At 35.9% G+C, this 18,623-nt stretch overlaps 1 protein-coding gene across 8 annotated transcripts in view; it reads right to left on the bottom strand.

The window, feature by feature from the left end:
• The window catches only part of RYR3 (ryanodine receptor 3), a 243,915-nt gene that overhangs the window by 159,819 nt on the left and 65,473 nt on the right, over positions 1-18,623 (bottom strand). For all 8 annotated transcript variants that reach the window (XM_065064236.1, XM_065064235.1, XM_065064238.1 and 5 more), the window contains exons 6-11: positions 16,042-16,154; positions 15,500-15,599; positions 11,024-11,117; positions 10,119-10,193; positions 7,873-8,029; positions 1,869-2,042 (exon numbers count right to left, since the gene is read on the bottom strand). In XM_065064236.1, the coding sequence (XP_064920308.1) occupies positions 1,869-2,042; positions 7,873-8,029; positions 10,119-10,193; positions 11,024-11,117; positions 15,500-15,599; positions 16,042-16,154 (713 nt within the window). The remainder of the gene's footprint in view (positions 1-1,868; positions 2,043-7,872; positions 8,030-10,118; positions 10,194-11,023; positions 11,118-15,499; positions 15,600-16,041; positions 16,155-18,623) is intronic.

The following is an 18,623-nucleotide window of genomic DNA, read 5'->3' as shown; positions in this document are numbered from 1 at the left end:
GGCAGAAATCTTTCAACAGAAGCCTCATAAAAGAGGCCAGAATTTCTTAGATATTTGTGTGTTGCAAAGACAGCATGATAACTGGAGATATGAAACTACACCAAAGCCAAACAACAGAAAATTTTACTTGGCATTTTGAGTTTTTTACAACAGAACACCATAGTTGTCTTCTCTTCTCTAGGTTTGCAGCAGGTGTCATGATAAAGGCTAGGTTATGGGAACAAAAAAACCATTTGCCCTTGCAAAAACAAGGTATTTCTCAATCCTCCTAGGGCTACTGAGGCATGTTATATAGACTGCATGTCAGCTTGAGAAAGACTACAGTGACTTAAAGTGAGAAATCTCATGACCAAATTATGGTGGAGGATGCATACAAGTCTATGACTTTAGTTCTACTGTAGAAAAAGAAATAAATTTGATATGAAATTTAAAGGGATGTACATATCTAAACGTGCTTACAAAATTTTAGACTAGTACCAAATTTTGCAGAGAATGAAAAACAGTTTATAGCCTTCACAGGAATATCGTTTACAGGAAGCAAGAAGTATTGGATTTTCTTCTGTTTGAAGGTACTTAACAGGAGAGAATTCTCCAGGTGAGAGGGCAACATAAGGTTTAGTGTCTTTGAACATGAATCAAACAGTTTGAAAGTAGAATAAAAGTGACAGGTAATTACAGAGGCTTTTTGAGTCCCTTGCTGAGCAGAAAAGTGGGGGGAAAAAAATACTAAACCGCATTCTTCACTGAATGCACAGGAATAATCTACATGTTGTCTTTTCAAGAAATAAAATTGGACTCCCTGAGGAAAGAAATCTCAAAGCCAATACTGGCATGGGAAATTGTGTGATTAAATCTCTTATCAAGAAAATATTAAATGACTGGTATACAATGAAGAATTTCTCTGATCAGCCAGGTTGCTGAGAGGAAGTGAAAAGGATGGGCACATGTACCGCATAAACAAGATTGTGCCAAGGGTGCTGCTGAGGACCTAGTTTTTTGTATTACAGTCCTTGCGTACAGGTATCCTCTTGTGAATGGACACACATACGAGTAATTAAAGAAGAATTCCGTCTTCTTTTCAGTAATGAACTTTTATTTTTTTTTTTTTTCTTTTTCATGTTCTAACAATAGGTTCAGGTGTAAAAATCTATGAATACAGAATCAAAGAATCATTTGTTAATGACGCAGCTTTGCAAAGCTAGAACAGAATCCCTTAATTCTGAATGAAATGTAAATGTAATTTGAAGAGATGACAGGTCATATACCCCTAAGAAAGAATATACTAGTACCAAAAGGCCAAGAGAAAGATCTTGATGCCACATCACAATTACATCTAACATTCTGGAAGGAAATTTTTCATTAATATTTCTTAAGAAACTTCAGCAGTTTCTAGGGCCATTTCTTAAGTAATACATTTAGTTGTCACTCCATACACTATAGTCAATTAAAAAAAAATCTTAAGATCTTAAGCAACAGTGAATGTAACATGACTTATAAGTTTATACCCTTAAACAGTTAAATTTTGATTTTCAAAAAAAGGTGATTTGACCATCAAAATCAGGAATTTCCATAGTTTACAGAAGTGTCTAAATTAAAAATTAAGCACAAATTAATAATTTATTCTGTGGAGAAAAATAGCTAAATACATTTCTTAGTGGGAAAGTATTTCTTCAGTTATGTACGTATGTTAATATTCATCAGTGTTTTCATTTTTAAAGCGGCATATTCACGCCATTTTCAATAAAAGAGCACAAAACAATTAAACTCACAATGGCCACATTTGTAGAATGGTAAAAAACAGGACAGATAAAAACTGTTATGCATCTAACATTCATTTTCCAAGTAATTAAAAACCACCCAAACGTTACCTTTCTTTTCAAGGGACCTAAACGTGCTGATTTAGCATCTTGTGCTTTGTAAGTCAACCATAACGCACTGGCCACATGTTGAACAAAACAGACTGAATCACCGTACTTTATTTCTGGGACTCCCATTCCCTCAATGTCACGTTTAACATTAGAATCCTGCTTTTCTTTCATCTCCTAAGAAGATAAAATAAAAGTTGGCATTTAATCTCCATACTGAAACAAGATAAAACATTGAATTCCACACTGAATCACACTCCAATATTGAACAATTTTTATGCTACTCACATTGTTAAGATACAGCTAAAATTTAACGTAATTTCTGCTTCTATCAAATTAATTAGATTCTGAGTTTAATCATATCAAATTTTAAGCATAGTTTTCAATGAAATAAGAAAAATCAAGTCAAACCCATTAACATGTAAAAATTTATCTATATATTAAAAACCCTTTAAATATTTAACTTAATAATTGAGTTACAGATGTAATTAGAATCTCAGTTTAGTAGAGCCTGTAGAATTCTATATTACTATTTTTTTTCAGATTTTAGATTAAATATGGAAATGAAAAATTAGCAGAAACATATTTCGAAGTTTAGTTAGTTATTTTAATGCTAAAGATTTTTTTGCTTGTAAATAGTATATGCAAATAAAAACCTCACTTGGAATGATGCCTCTGTATTGCAACAACCAGCAAAGAAGAAAATATTAATTTGGCTTTTACATTTAGTTTACTTTTTTATTTCTTAATCTTCTTTTATATATACATATATTTTTTTTTACATTTATCCTGTTTGTAAGAGAAATTAATTACTTTCAAATATCTTTTAAAGACATTGCTCAATGCTTGGCTGAAATGCCCAGTACAATTTTTAAACCAAACCTATTTCTTAAATCCATTATTCTTCATTCATAGGCAGATGATTTAACTCTCCAGCACAAAAGCAAGTGTATTTTTTGTTAAAATAAAATAGTTTTCCTTTCAAAACTGAATTCAGGAATAAGAACAGAATTATGCAGCAAACTCTGTAATACCAAATGATGGATGCATGAGTGTGATTGATAAAAAAACTCCAAGTAAATAGGGTAACTAGATGAAATCATTTTTCTATGACTTTGAGTGCTCTAATGGACTTAACCTTGACTCTATGTAGTTGCTTATTTGTTAGACATTGGTACACAATTTACATTATTATATATGTAACAGGTTTTCTTAATTCATTTTACTTTACTGAATGTTTAACATCTGTGGAGCAAAAAAGTTCTATCTTAACTATGCTAATCTACTTTCATGGAATTTAGCTATCACATTTCAATAACAACTTTAGTTGAAACAGACATCATTACAATGGCAAGACGAAGTAGAATGAGATTAAAATATGTTCCTTGGGGATACCATTACAATATCAAGACAATGGGGAAATCATGTCACATCACATTTATGCAGGCTGCATATCACATACAGATAAACACAAACTCTTTGAATACACATTTATGGTGAGGCCATTAAATTAAACATACAACTAAATAGCAGTTAATTATTGGGCTTTACATAGCACACTGAGGATTAAAATGCTTTTCTCAAATATTACATCTGCATCAAGAATCAAGCATCAATGAAAATTTCAGCGAAGAAAACCATCATAATGTGGCAACAAGTAATCTTAATTAAGTTACTGTTTTGAAAAACTGAGTGATATTGACCCTTTCTAATGACCCTAAACATAAAGAAAAACCAAGATTTTTTGAATTTCAGAAACAAAGCTTCAGAATGATTTTGGGGGCCTGAAGGCTGTTCTCACTTTAAGCAATACAGCATAAATTCCTCTTCATGATGTTTTGCTTTTTGTACTCTGTCCAGTTTCTCTAGGATTTCAGCCAAGTCATTTGATAGCAGTGTGCAAAGACAGGGTGTATTTTCTAACAGCTGAAAAGTATATACAGATAAAGATTTTCAGGGAAAGAGGGGAAAAAATATCTCTTATCTAGATATTTGAGATGTCTTAACAGCAAAATATCCAAACACTGTCTCCTTCAAAACACTTTCTTCACAACCTATTCTCAGTTTAAATCCCTCAGGCCATGAACGAATCAAGTTGAGGAAAACAAATCACATCATTGTTCTGGAAGATGGCAAAGGCAAAATAATAGTAACAAAAAATAAAAAAAGAAGGAATGAAAAAAGGAACTTGAGGACGAAGCCATCAAAAAATAAATTTTCTTAAGATATTTAATAAATCAGAACAATTACAAGACATAGAAAATGAGATAATTCATAGAATCATAGATTCCTATGTGACAGAAGGAAGGTAAAGAATGGCAGTGCGAACAGGACAAATAAACCCAGCTTTCTTTACAATGATTTTTTAGTTGTCTTGTAAAAATTCAGTAGGGAAAACAGCCCCTGGTACTTTAAGGACTTGTTTACATAGCACTAAAAATAGCAAAACAACATCACTGTTGAACTCTTATTAAATCTCACCTATGAGATCTAATTTTCTGGTGTGGCACACTCTTATTGCATTAAAAGTACCGCCATAGGCTACCCCAGTTTTACAGAAGAAAAAGGTGAAAGTTCTACAACTATAAGTGCAGAGGACTGATACATCGAGCTTACATATCTTGCTAGTGGGCTTACTGTACTCTGTATACATTGCTGTATTAATTTCTACACTCCAAATAGGCAAGAAAAAAGAAGTTATTTTAATTTTACCTTCTGCTTTATCCTCTCGTATAAAATAAGTAGAAAAAGAATAGCTTAATACTGTATTTGAAATGTAGTGCTTACTAGGAAATGATAATTTAAAATATGAACATACAAATAAATACTTGAACTTTTAGAGGCAATTGTAGGTAAAGGACTTTGTAATACCTCTCATCTTATTCCAACCACAAATTAAACTTTATGATTGCTACTCAACTATTACGACATCCTAATGCCACGTTGAGCCTTAAGATAGCTACATGCTGGCAGCAATATTAAAATGATATCAAATCCTTCTGCATGAGTCATCTGTGACTTTTGAATGTGTCAAAATGTTACTTAATCAGACTACATCAATAATTTCTTCATTGTCAATTGTACCTACCATCATGAAAATAAAATATGAAATCTCCAATATTAATTCTGGGCTATGACAATTTTTAAATAAACAAATATATTTTTTTTAAAATGGTCTTATACTTCACTGTGTTTATTCTCAAATAAATTTATAAGCAGAATCAAGGTTCTGCTCAGCAGAGTATACTGAGCCAAGCACTGTGCTGGAATGACAACAACCCATTTCAAAATAAGATTCCATCTGCTGCCGGGAAACTGCTGCCTCTGGTCACAAGGCATCACAGACAGAACTGTTGCCTTAAAATACAAAGGCTGACATTTTAAAACTGCAAAAAGTGATCTCCATATTAAACCCAACAAAAAGCATAATTCAGGGGTTTTCCATCAATTTCTGATGCTGGTGAGCTTAGTTTACAATAAGTTGCAGTAAAAAGACATATATTGCATATGTTTTTTCCACTGAAACCAGCACCATAATGTTCTCTTAGCACATTCTTTCACTTTTTTGAAAGTTCCCTTCTATTCTTACTTATGTAAGGACATACTGGGGAAAACTCTGATCTTTATTCTATAATTTAAAAGATCTATTTCAATTTCCAGGGTTACCGTGCAAAAAGAAAAAAAAAAAAAAAAAAAAGAAAAAAAAAAGTGAAAGTAAATACATTGTGAATGCAATCACAGGTTTTGAAAAGCGAGGAACACACAAGACTGCTGAAGTGGTATGTAACAATACTGAGGAGGAAGGTGTGCTTTTTCCACAAGAGGGACTCTATAGCAACTATTGAAAAAACTTGAAGTCATGTGTTACAGGGTCCTGGGAAGCATTGGGGATTTGGTACACTCCACATAGCTTTGCCTACTGGCAAAAATTATCTCTTTTTTACATAAAAACCTTTTTGCTAGCTTCCAAACTGGAAAGAATATCTAAATGAAGAAATGTTTTATTTCCTTTTGGATACTCCACAGCAACGTATGTTCTGATTAATCTGGTCTGAATTCAGTGTTGACCCCACACAGAGCAGAATGCTGGACTAGATGATTTCCCAAGGTCCTTTCCAATCAGAATTATTCTATTATTCAAAGGGGCAGAAGTGTGGTAATCAACCAGATATTCCAGTACCCTATTTTTAAAGATCTGTACACAGCTAGATAGGAAGGTACTAGACAGTTATATTGAAATTTCCCTTAATTCATGCCATATTGAGGTCTTTGGAAACACTAAAATCTGTACCCATGGGCCAGCGCAGCTCTCACCTGCCCAGACAACAAATGACTATTCTTATTCTTGGCACAGGCAAAATAAAATTTATAACCCATTGTGAGTTCAAAATATGCTTTTCTATGTAAGACAGAACGAAGCCTAGGATGATGAGATTCTGAGATTCTATTTAATATAAAAATGTGCATTAACAACTATAACATGCCCAAACACAGTAGAAGAGATGAATACATTACACAGTAATTATTTACTTCTTCATAATTAATTACCACTGTACTTCAACTTAGTCATTTTGATGACTGTAAAACATTTCACTTAAGTGCCTTTGAGACACACCTTAAAAAAAAGTGTAAAAAAATAAGATTATGTTTATTCAATGTAACAGAAATTAATATATATGAGTATACATACATAAATGTAAAATTTATATACTTAAAATCTATACATTTATATGTATAGTTTAAAATATAAGAAACAGCAGGACAGCCAGTGTCCAATTAGGCAGTGAGTACATAATAGGAATTTGAACACAATCTTAAACTAGTAACTGCGGCATTCCTGGCATACTCACTGTCCTTACCAGGGTACCATGATTTGCCAAAATGGGAAAAAAAATTATAGCTGTAATAAATGCCCCTGCACAAAAGTCACACTTACTATCTACACTGCATAGTGTTTTCACTGAAGAAAGAACCAAAAACTATTTGGTGGTGTATCTAGCAATCTAAGGAAACTTCTTATAGTTCTTCATTATTTTGATTGGTTAAAATAAAAATTCTCAGCATAAGGTATGCAGTCACACTGATAAAATAAACATTGTTATTTTCAACATACTAAAAAGTATTTGCTTTATTATACTAATAAAGGTCTACCATCTGTCAAGACCTTTACTGCTAGATTTTATCAAATAGATATCTAACTTTAAAGATTCTTTTTCACTGCCCTCAAAGGATCATACAGCATTCTGAATTACATGGGATGTTTGACCTCTCATGGTTGATAAAAATGTCTATCATAGCAGCTATGGCAATTATTTATAAGTCATATCATGAAAACATGTAAAAACTTTTCGTCATCTTTGGCGTAAAAATCTTTCACTTTCTGGAAAACAGTTATGAATTTTGTCTATCTCTATAATTATTCTTCATTCTCTCTCGCACTGTTTTTCTCAGCTGGAAATTATGAAAAAGCTAGTGATACGCAGTTAGAAGCTCACTAAAGAGCACAGTTTGAAAACATATGGTTTAGAAATCATTGACTACATTTTCCTTGCAATTCACCTATCAACACACTGCAGAAAGAATAGCAAGGGCAGAATTTTGCCCAACTGAACTGAATTATGACAGTTAGACCTGGAATTAATAACATTCTGATTAGACTCTGTCCAACTAAAATTATTCTATAATGATTAAAGCATTCATATTGAACCTCTGTATCTTGCACTGCATTAGTTTTCCATCTTGTTTTTGTTTTTGTTTTAATTTACTCTAAAATTTAGTCATCATTGTTACTCTTGACTCAGGTTGCTTACCTTTGTATTTAAATGCATAATCACAGAATGACTGGCTTGGAAGGGATCTCTGGAGATCATCTTTTCCAACCCACAAATAATCCCTGTCAATTGTTTCAATTTAGAAATTACCAATAATTTTTTAAGTCATTGAACCAACTCAAATTGTGTATTTGAATGTTCCACATTCAAGACAAACTTGCATTGATGTTATTTACCTTTGATGCTCTAAAACAAAAAGCAGTAGATTTTGTGTCTGACTTTTCTCTGTCTACCATTGCAAGTCCTTCATCTTCACTCAGAGCCAAGTATCTTCCTGTTGTAATATGTCGAAGACGGAAAGGTTGTCCCCATCTGATGTTACTTCCGCTCCAGCTTAACATGAGAAACCAGAAAACAATTTATGAAGCAGGCAAAAACAGTAATTCTATTTTGGGCTTTGAAGTATGCTCAGAGAAGAAAAGAAAAAAAAAAAAAAGGTGAAATATATATATATATACATTTTTGCTTTTGATTTCAATATTTGCATTAAATCAGATGCAAAACTGTTAACATATTTGCAAAGGGAACCCTGGAAAGAAGCATACCTCTAATATTCTTATTTCTATACCCTCTCTCTGGTTTATTAAGGTGTTACGTAAATTGTCCATAAAAAGCCCTACGTGTTTCTGAAAAATACTGAAGTGTAAATTAACTACATTTCAGCTGACTGCCTAAAGAAACTAATTAAACCGAAGCGAGGACTCAACATTCCAAAGAACTATTCTACATCCCTGTAAGTTATGAAAGTGTTTCATCTGCAATCATAAACACACCAAGAGTAAAACAAACACATGGTTCAGAAGGCCAAAGTTAAAACATGTGTACCCTTATGGTGTTATGTTCTGATTTCCACATGCTTCCAGACTTCTGAGTGAAACCTAGAAAATCTCAATATTGATGCATCCCAACGAGCAAGAAATAAAGAAAAGGGAGTAGGAGGCCAGCATGGATGAGTAATGAACTCCATTCAAAACTCAGGTGGAAGACAGACGTTTATGAAATATGGAAAACGAGACAGGCCACTTGGGAGGAACATAAGGTGGCTGTTAGAGTATGCAGGGATGCAACAAGGAAGGCAAAGCTCCACTTGGAAGCAAATCTGGCCACGGGTGTCAAGGACAACAAGAAGATCTTCTTCAAGCACATCAACAACAAAAGGAAGGTTAGGGAAAATGTAGGTCCGCTGCTGAATGAGGAGGGTGCACTGGTGACAGATCATACAAAGAAAGAGTTACTGAACGCCTTCTTTGCTTACATCTTTACTTCCAAGACCAGCCTGCAGGAATCCCAGACCCTGGAGGTAAGAAAGGTAGTCTGGCAAAAGAAAGATTTTCCCTTGGTTGAGGACGATCAGGTCAGAGATTGTGTATACAAACTGGACAGCCACAAATCCATGGGCCCCATTGGTATGCACTCACAAGTGCTGAGAGAGTTGGCAGATGTTATTGCTAAGCTGCTCTCCATCATCTTTGAAAAGTCCTGGAGAACAGGAGAGCAACCTGAGGACTGGAGCATAGCCAACATCACTCCAGCCTTCAAAAAGAGCAAGAAGGATGACCCAAGAAACTACAGGCCAGTCAACCTCACCTCCATCCCTGGAAAGGTGAGGGAACAACTCATTATGGATGCCATCTCCAAGCATGTGGAGGAAAAGGTCATCAGGAGTAGTCACAGAATCACAGAATGTGATTCTTCGACCCAGGGACAATAGCTGCTGTCCAGAAGATGTGTTCTCACCCGCAGCCTCAGTCACACCTGTCCCCCATCTGCTTCCCCAAATAATGGCCAATGAAAAGAAGCATGCCCAGAAGATCGCCAAGGGTCCTGAGGTCACCCAATGGACCAGAGAAAGACCCCTGAATGCTGGACACATAAGCGTTGTCAAAAGGAAGCATAAATCTTTCGAGCCTGTGCAGTACAAGCCTGGGTTATGAAATCAAGGTGGAGACTGGCCTCAAATAATGGGAGCAGGGGGGAGTGAAGAAACGTAAGAGATGACTCCCGAATGGACACTGTGGAGATCTGCCCATCAGAGGATCCCAAACCACAACAAAGGATCGGTAGGACTCTACAGGACCAGAGACCAAAGGGACGCCTCTGAAGCTCTACTGGTGGTAACGCATCCTTATTTCTCATCTTTACTTTCACTTTTTCCACGTTTCTTTTCCCTTTTCTTTCATTACTCTCTCTCCCTATTGCATGCCGCTTTACTGGCAAATTAACAAAGTAACACTGTTTGATTGAATCATAACCCCTTGGCTTTTTGGTTGCCTTAATTTTGTGCTTTGAGATCAAGGTAAATGAACCATCACGGGTTCATCACCGAGAGTGACACCATGTTATGCCTTAAGGGTCTGTAACAATCAAATTGCTGTTAACAAAACAAGAGTTGCTAACAAAAAAGTTCAAGAAATATCAGTACCTTATTCGAAGAGGTTCTACTCTCCACAAAGACCTTGCTCGAATGCCAGCTCCTCCAGTTTCATAAAGTACTTTCCTATAGAAAACATCCAAAAGATCATCCTCTTGTATTTATTTGTGCTACACACCTGTATAGAATTTACTGCTTCTTCCCAGCTAAACAGACATGATTCATGCTCATCAGTGAGAGCATGATACACAATGTAAATTACTCATGCTCTTAAATACATATAAACACAATATTAAAATAAATATACAACAGTATCATACAGTAATGATTATCGTCATGAATACGACATGAGAGACACCATTCCTAGAGTAACTTTAACATTCTTATCAAAAGACAAAGTGGTGGTGACAAAGCAAAAATACTGTGTTACAATCCTTACAAAACAGATAATGCAGGTAAAATTATGTATTAGTTTTAGGAAATTCAGAGTAATAAAAAAAGGAAGTGAAGAGATTCAGCCTTTAATACAATCAAATTTTCTTGAATTACTGGTTGGGGATTAGTGACATGTTTTATTGCTGAAACTAGCATTCTACTCAGTAGTCAAATACAAACAAATACAATCTATGGTGAATTAGTCCTGTTCACAAGAATACATATAAGAAAGTTTTTCATCTTTCAGTAATCATTCGTATCTTGTCATCCAAATACCAGAATTTGTATAACCTTTCTCATATATAGTGGATATAAGAAATACAATGGATAGTAGGAAAGGTCAGCAATAAAACAATTTATGATTAATTTTCTTCTCAGGAGGTCTCATCTTCTTGTAATCACATCACTGTCTAACTAAAGATTGCAGTAGAGTGTTTAACCTAATCTCAGATTCAATCGACAGTCAACAATCTATTTCTTTTTTAAAAGAAGGAAATGTATAAAAATGCACCACCACTTACTTGTGCTGTGAATCATTCTGATCCGTAGATGGAATTGTCAAACACTCATCGTGTCCATGGAAAAAACGTACTACATGCCCACCAAGAAGATATCCTGTAGAAGAAGCACGTTTACTTATTAGCTTAAACATTGACAATATGGACAAGTCCTATGAGGAGCAGCAGAGGGAAATGGGGGTGTTTAGCCTGAAGAAAAGAAGACTGAGGAGAGACCTCCTCCCTCTCTACAACTATTCTAAAACTATTCTAGTGGAGTGCCTCAAGGGTCAGTTCTGGAGCCGGTATTATTCAATATATTCATCAATGATTTGGATGAGGGAATAGAGTGCACTGTCAGCAAGTTTGCTGATGACACCAAGCTGGGAGGAGTGGCTCACAAGCCAGAAGGCTGTGCTGCCATCCAGCGAGACCTGCACAGGATGGAGAGTTGGGCGGGGAAAAATTTAATGAAAAGAACAAGGGAAAGTGTAGAGTATTTCATCTGGGTAGGAACAACCCCAGGTTCCAGTATAAACTGGGGAATGACCTATTAGGGAGCAGTGTAGGGGAAAGGGACCTGGGGGTCCTGGTGGACAGCAGGATGACCATGAACCAGCACTGTGCCATTGTGACCAAGAAGGTCAATGGCATCCTGGGGTGTATTAGAAGGGGTGTGGTTAGTAGGTCGAGAGAGGTTCTCCTCACCCTCTACTCTGCACTGGTGAGACCGCAACTGGAATATTGTGTCCAGTTCTGGGCCCCTCAGTTCCAGAAGGACAGGGAACTGCTGGAGAGAATCCAGAGCAGAGCAACAAAGATGACTAGGGGAGTGGAACATCTCCCTTATGAGGAAAGTCTGAGGGAGCTGGGTCTCTTTAGTTTGGAGAAGAGGAGACTGAGGGGTGACCTTATTAATGTTTATAAATATATAAAGGGTGAGTGTCACAAGGATGGAGCCAGGCTCTTCTCGGTGACAACCAATGGTAGGACAAGGGGTAATGGGTTCAAACTGGAACACAAGAGGTTCCGCTTAAATTTGAGAAGAAACTTCTTCTCAGTGAGGGTGAGAGAACACTGGAACAGGCTGCCCAGGGGAATTGTGGAGTCTCCTTCTCTGGAGACATTCAAAACCCACCTGGACACATTTCTGTGTAACCTGATCTAGGTGTTCCTGCTCCAGCAGGGGGATTGGACTAGATGATCTTTTGAGGTCCCTTCCAATCCCTAACATTCTGTGATTCTGTGAACTACCTGAAAGGAGGTAACATGGAGGGTGTTAGTCTGTTCTCCCAAGTAGCAAGTGATAGAACTAGAGGAGATGGCGTCATGCTGCACCATAGGAGGTTTAGATTGGATATTCAGAAAAATTTCTGCACAGAAAGGGTTGTGAAGTAGTGGAACAGGCTGCTCAGGGAAGCAGTTGAATCACCATCTCTGCAGGTATTTAAGAGAGGCATAGATGAGGTTCTTAGGGACATAATTTAGTGGCGGACTTGGCAGTGTTAACAGTCAGACTTGATAATCTTAAAGGTCTTTTCTAACAAAAATGATTCTATGAAAATAATGCCAACCCACCTCTCCACCCTAAATGTTAAAATTTCAAAAGACCAAGGTGAAATCTGTTTTTTAAACTTTCCCTCATAACTGAAATTAAACAAGAACAAATTTGGTATGACAACACGTTATTTTTAGTATATTTTTCACTTTAAAATATTTCTTCTGAAAATTAAGACAAAAAGAAAGCAATCTCTTAACACATAAAAGTCAGCATTCTGGGATAGAAAAGGAAAATAAAAACTTCTGCAACAACTTACATTTTGAAATTTGAATGCTTTAGGTAAAAGCCAAGTATATATTACCACAGTTTCCTCCCCTCTTAGTACAATTTAAATGTTCTGAATACAAAATAATTTGGTGAGTTCATCAGTTTGTTCTGACATTTATAATATGTCAAAATCAAAAGTGCAAAGCAGCAGCAGAGGACAGAAAAACATGTAGCAGTTCTGAATATTAACCTTAATGGAAGCTAACTTTCCAACCCATTTAACAAAAATACTACCGGTCAAAACCAGGCACTTTGCCTCACAGAAAAAAGATAAAAGAAAAAAATGGTGTAGGAGGAAAATGATTCATCAGACCCTCAGTCCAAATTGTTCTGACCTTGGAAGTGAAATTAATGCCTTTTGAAAGAACAAACACGCATAGAGGATGAAGGGTAGAAGGAAACTTTCCACTATGCAGCTGATTCAATATAAATTTGTAAATTAGGAAAACAGTAACTGGCAATTATCCTGTACCAAATTAATATAAAGGTCAAAGCAAAGAAAGAATGTGAAAAAAAATCATATTTTCCTGATGTTCGCAGTCATCAAAAGTACTTCAAACATCCAATTTTAGACTGAGAAAATGCCACTTTTTCAGTCTGTCCATTCTACTTGACCCAGGCTGCTAAATCATTTGACATAAGATCATCCCTCCTGTAAATCATTCTGGGAAGAATATATACAGCTAAATCTAAGCCTGAGTAGTAGGGAAAAAAAACTGACACACAGAAAACACACAGAAAACCTACTTCTCTGCTTATCTGGCCCTATTTTTTTTGTTATGCAATTTTGGATTCTTTGCCCAATTCTAACCTAAACAGTACAAGGTTTCCAAGTACAGCAAAGGGCCACTAAGGTGATTAAGGGGCCAGTGTATCTCACACATGAGGAAAGGTTGAGAGAAATTGGACTGTTTGACCTAGAGAAGAAAAGGCTCAGGGGGAATCTCATCAGTGTCAAGAAGATGAAGTCAGACTCTCTTCAGTGCTGCCCGGTGAGAGGTCCAGAGGCACTGGGCACAAGCTGAAACACACGACATTCCCTCTGAACATCTGGAAACACATTTTCACCATGAGGGTGCCTGAGCACTGGCTCAGGTTCCCCAGAAAGGTTGTGGAGCCTCCTTCCTTGGAGATATCCAAACGCTGTCTAAACATAATCCTAGGAAACCTGTTCTAGGTGTTCCTGCTTGAGCAGGTGATTAGACCAGGTCCCTTCCAACCTCAACCACTCTGTGATTCTGTAAGCGCTTAGGAAATTCAGCTGCCAAATCCCTGTCATTACAGAAATCTAAAATATACCACTGATTTTCCATCATCTCCGTGTAGCTCATTATGTTTGTCATCTGTCACAAGTTTTCAGTTTTACTATAGGACGGGTTTTCTGTTTGCTTGGTTTTGTTTTACCTGTGAAACCTAAGAACGCAGGGACTTTTCCAGAGTTAACCTCTATTCTGTTTATGACCCCTGACAGCAGGGGACCAGACAACCGTTTATAAATATAGGGATCCAGCATAATAAATGTCTTGAACCACAAAGTAATCAGAAAGTATTACGAGGAAAATCCATATCCCATATGTTCTTATGTACCTACAATCACTCTGAGACAAGTTTCTCATGGGCCAGTGCACAAGAACACTTTGGGATGCTGATTTAAACCACCTGGGGTTAGAAGGGCCCAACCACAGTTCAGATAAGCTTAGTGACCATTAGTCTTTAGCACCAGGGTAGTCTACTGCTGTCGAGACTTAGTATAGCTGATCCCAGGGAAATGAAATGTCTCTTTCATGTCCCTTATAGCTCTATTTTTTCCCACAGTCCAGTATATTACTACAGCATAAGCAATTAGTTTTAGGGTATCATTTACAAAATGATACTGACTTACAGACATTTACTATTTGTCATTGTGGAGGGCTGACACTTTGAACAGAGAACAGCAAAGGTACAATGATTGTTACGACAGTGTTAATGACAAAGTACGGCACTGAAATAAGGAGCAAGATTGAGTGGATGAGCCTCTCATCACAAGACATTTCTCAAACATGGCTGTAAAGTGCAGTCAAGTACTTAGAAAGAAATCCTCAACCTGTGGTGTCGGTTTTAAAGCTGATTAAGGATGTATTTAGGGAGCTCGTTTTCATTGACTATTACAGAGACAATAAAGAAGCATGGCTGTGAGATCCAGAAAGAATAGTTAGCAAATATCCTTAAAAAACACACCTACGAGAATGAAACAGGAAATATGAGAAACCTGCTTTCCATTTTGCATGTTGTTTGATCTCTCTTCCATTATTTCTGTTATGTGGTGATTAAAAATCCCATACAAAATCTATTAAGTTTACTGGCTTTAATTATTCTGCAGTCCCTACTCCCCCAAATTAGATTGAAGACAAAAAAACATACCTGTTGTTCTCTGCTTCTTGTGCAGCTTTTCATGATCCGCTGTTCTAAAGTTACGGAATGTATTTAGCTTTTCTCCAGCTAATCAAGCTAACGTATCTGTATGTCCTCATTTTCCCTTCTGCTATTCTTCTCTTCTATGCTCATTTTATTTATTTTCATTAAAATCTTTGGTTTGACATTGTGAGAATTTTTGTTTTCATTTTCACTCTTTATGAAATACAGTACAAAGGCATCGAAAGTATATACATTTCTAAAAAAAGAAATTGGCAAACCTTCCGTAATATTGCTCCCTGAGCATGTAGGATGTACATTCCATAGTGTCTGCATAAAGGAGGCATCCACCTGAATGCTTCCATTTGACATGGAGAGATGCTGAAATAAGATGACAATAGCAGAAAACGGTGAAATTCATGCACTTAAAAATATTCAGTGTATTAATTTTTTAACAAAATAAAAATACATAATAAATATACAAATATTCTTTAAAAATTAGTAGTGACTTGCTTTTAAAATGAACTTTTTTCTAAATCTAACCAGCAGACTCCAGCTGCAGCTTAGAAATCTTTCAGAGTTACAGAAATAAAAACTTCTCAAGATGAAGAAAGCTGAAGCACACCTTGGGACAAAGGCATGGAAACAGTCGCGTTCTAAGGGGGCTGGAAATCTTTCACCGAGAAAAATAAGTGCTTTACAACCAGGCACTATTTCTTATATTAGAAAAAATTTCACAAGAACCCCCAACCATTTTCCGCAACTCCTCACAGCACTTCGTCTTTTCCCATCATGTCTCCACTTGCTAAACAAACAAACCTACCAGGTATCTTTCAGAGGACACACTGACCAGGATAAGATCATCACCTATTCGAACTTTTTCGCCTTCTGACCTTTGTTTAGAAGCAGGGTGTATTGTCCACCAGCATGCCTCGCCTAAAGGACAGAAATGCTTATCAATAAAGACTACATAAAACAGACAACTCTCAATAAATATAAGCATATCTTTATACAACATTGAAATAACATAATAAAGAATTGTGTCTTATAAGACATTCACCTTATAAAACCACCTCATTTGTCTTTTCAATCCATTCGAATTCTTTTCTTTTAAACTTTTTGTCAACCAATCTTTGTCATCACTGCAGCTGATATTTCTCTTCTCATGTTTGTGGGGTTTTTTTAAAGCAACTAACCACTTACAAAACACTGCTCAGAACTGCCTTCCCTTCAGATTCCCTTCACTGCCAGTAAATTGCTGACAGCTACCTCAGTCTTAATTATCACCATTTGTGTCTTCTTTTGCTTAACATGCGTAACTAATTAACAGCCTTCCACTCTAAGCTACATTTATATTTTAGATTACAGAATTTTGAAACAAATACTCCATACCTTTACAATATTGCCACACTACAAGTATCAGCACTACAGACCATAGGACTGCAGGATAGCCAAGCCTTAGGGTGAGAATCATAGAACACTTCCTACACATTAAATACAAGATTACAGATAACTTTGCATGCACACCTACACACTGATTCTGGGAAGATTACCTAATTCATTCCACAATTTCGCAGCCTTAGGGGTTTAGTTAAGACCCTGAAGAAAATTAGTTGAATACAGCTTTCTCACTGGGCAATGCAATGTGGGAGAAAACTAAACAAAGGCAAAATTGGTAGCATAAGACAGAGCACAAAAATCTGTTTGATCAACTAAGAAATCTCATGTAAAACCATCACAAAAGAAAATTTGAAGATTATGAATCTAATTATAAAGAAGACAATAAAGTTGCATCCTTAAAAATAGAAGTGTAAAGTGCTAAATTTTAAAAAGAGAATAAATTTAAATATCCAGTGATTTTTCACTCAGTACCTGCTAGTTGAATAATAGTTTCTACAGCTGAAATTGATTCAATAGGACAGTTTAATGGGTGGCAGAGCAGTGCAAGGGGAAGCCATATTATGTTGTTCAGTTTATGAGGTTTACAAGCATGCAGTAGTTATATAAATCCTCTGTGCAGAAAGACAACTAAGAATTCCTTATATGTCTTGCTTTTTATATCTTACTTATGTGTATGAGAATTTTTTTGTATATGTACAGTTAAACAAATACCAATATAAGACAACTGCAGATATTCATTACAAAACCTCATGAGCACAAACACATGCACAATAAGTCTGAAAAAAACTATAAAATTATTTCACTGAAACTATTTTCAGAGAGATACAACACATACAATTCTTTTATCAACATGCCTAAAGAAAACAGTCTCCCTCTAAGGCAGCAACCAAAGATATAATCAAGTAACAGGCTGCTAATATCTATCTGAGACCATCTTCTGTATGGCTACAAACTTCACTCATTCAAAACAGGTCATGCAGATAATCAGTCGCCTGGAGAGGAAGTTTCAAAGATCATCCACAGACATTTTAACATCTACATTGGCAGTGCCTCTCCATCATTGATTAGCCTATTGTGATTTTAATTTATTTTCAAAATAATGGAAAAAACAATAGAAAGCACAGCATGATAATACTGCTGGAGTGTTTTAATTTGAAGCTTCACATTAATGAGGTATTTACAAAGGTATTTAAATTTTCCCTCTGAGGTGTATATTTGGGCCTGGGTACTACAGGGTCACCTGTTACTTTCTGATGAGTACTCATCACCATAAGTAACCATTAACACTATGTATACAGTAGCATTTAATCCTGTTTGTGGCTTTTTGTAGCTGAGTTGCTTTTAAATTCATTTAACACAGCTCCAAGTGGCATCTCATAATTAATGGAAGAACAAGTTTGTTGTTTTTTTTTTTCATCTGGTTCTGTGTGCAGTACTGTTACAGGTGTTGCTCCTAGAAATTATTAATTTTTTTGTCATTTCTTGTTTGTGTCATATCTCTTCCACTCTGTTCCATTATTATTTTGATCCATTTTATGCTTTTATTTTTCTTCTGTTCTTCTAGCAATGTGCTCAGTACTTTTTTTTTTCCATTTTCCTGCATTACAAGTTGCATACTTCTTTTGTTGCATGGTTACAATGTATACTGTGAATGCACCAATATATGGCTTTTCCACACTTTAAGTCTATTGAAATCACCAAACCATATAAGTAGAAAACAAATGCATCATTATTTTATTCAACACAATTTTTTTACTATTATCACCAGTATTATTACAGTTGTAGTAACTCAGTTTGATTGCCAGGGACTCTCACATTCTTACACAAGATCAGTTAATTTACTGAAAGTCAGCAGTATTGACAGCTATAATTTACTTTCAGTCATCTTATTTCTAATGAACACATACACTTGACATTCGTAAGCACAGAGTGCCATTAATGCCAACACCTCTTCTAAAAACAGAAATATGTGACACGTTTTCCTTCAGAACCAGCTTGCCCTAC

The sequence above is a fragment of the Columba livia genome, chromosome 5 (assembly GCF_036013475.1).
Source record: "Columba livia isolate bColLiv1 breed racing homer chromosome 5, bColLiv1.pat.W.v2, whole genome shotgun sequence".
NCBI lineage: Eukaryota > Metazoa > Chordata > Aves > Columbiformes > Columbidae > Columba > Columba livia.
Note: the sequence above shows the minus strand (reverse complement) of the source record. Positions and strands in the feature narration are given on the sequence as shown.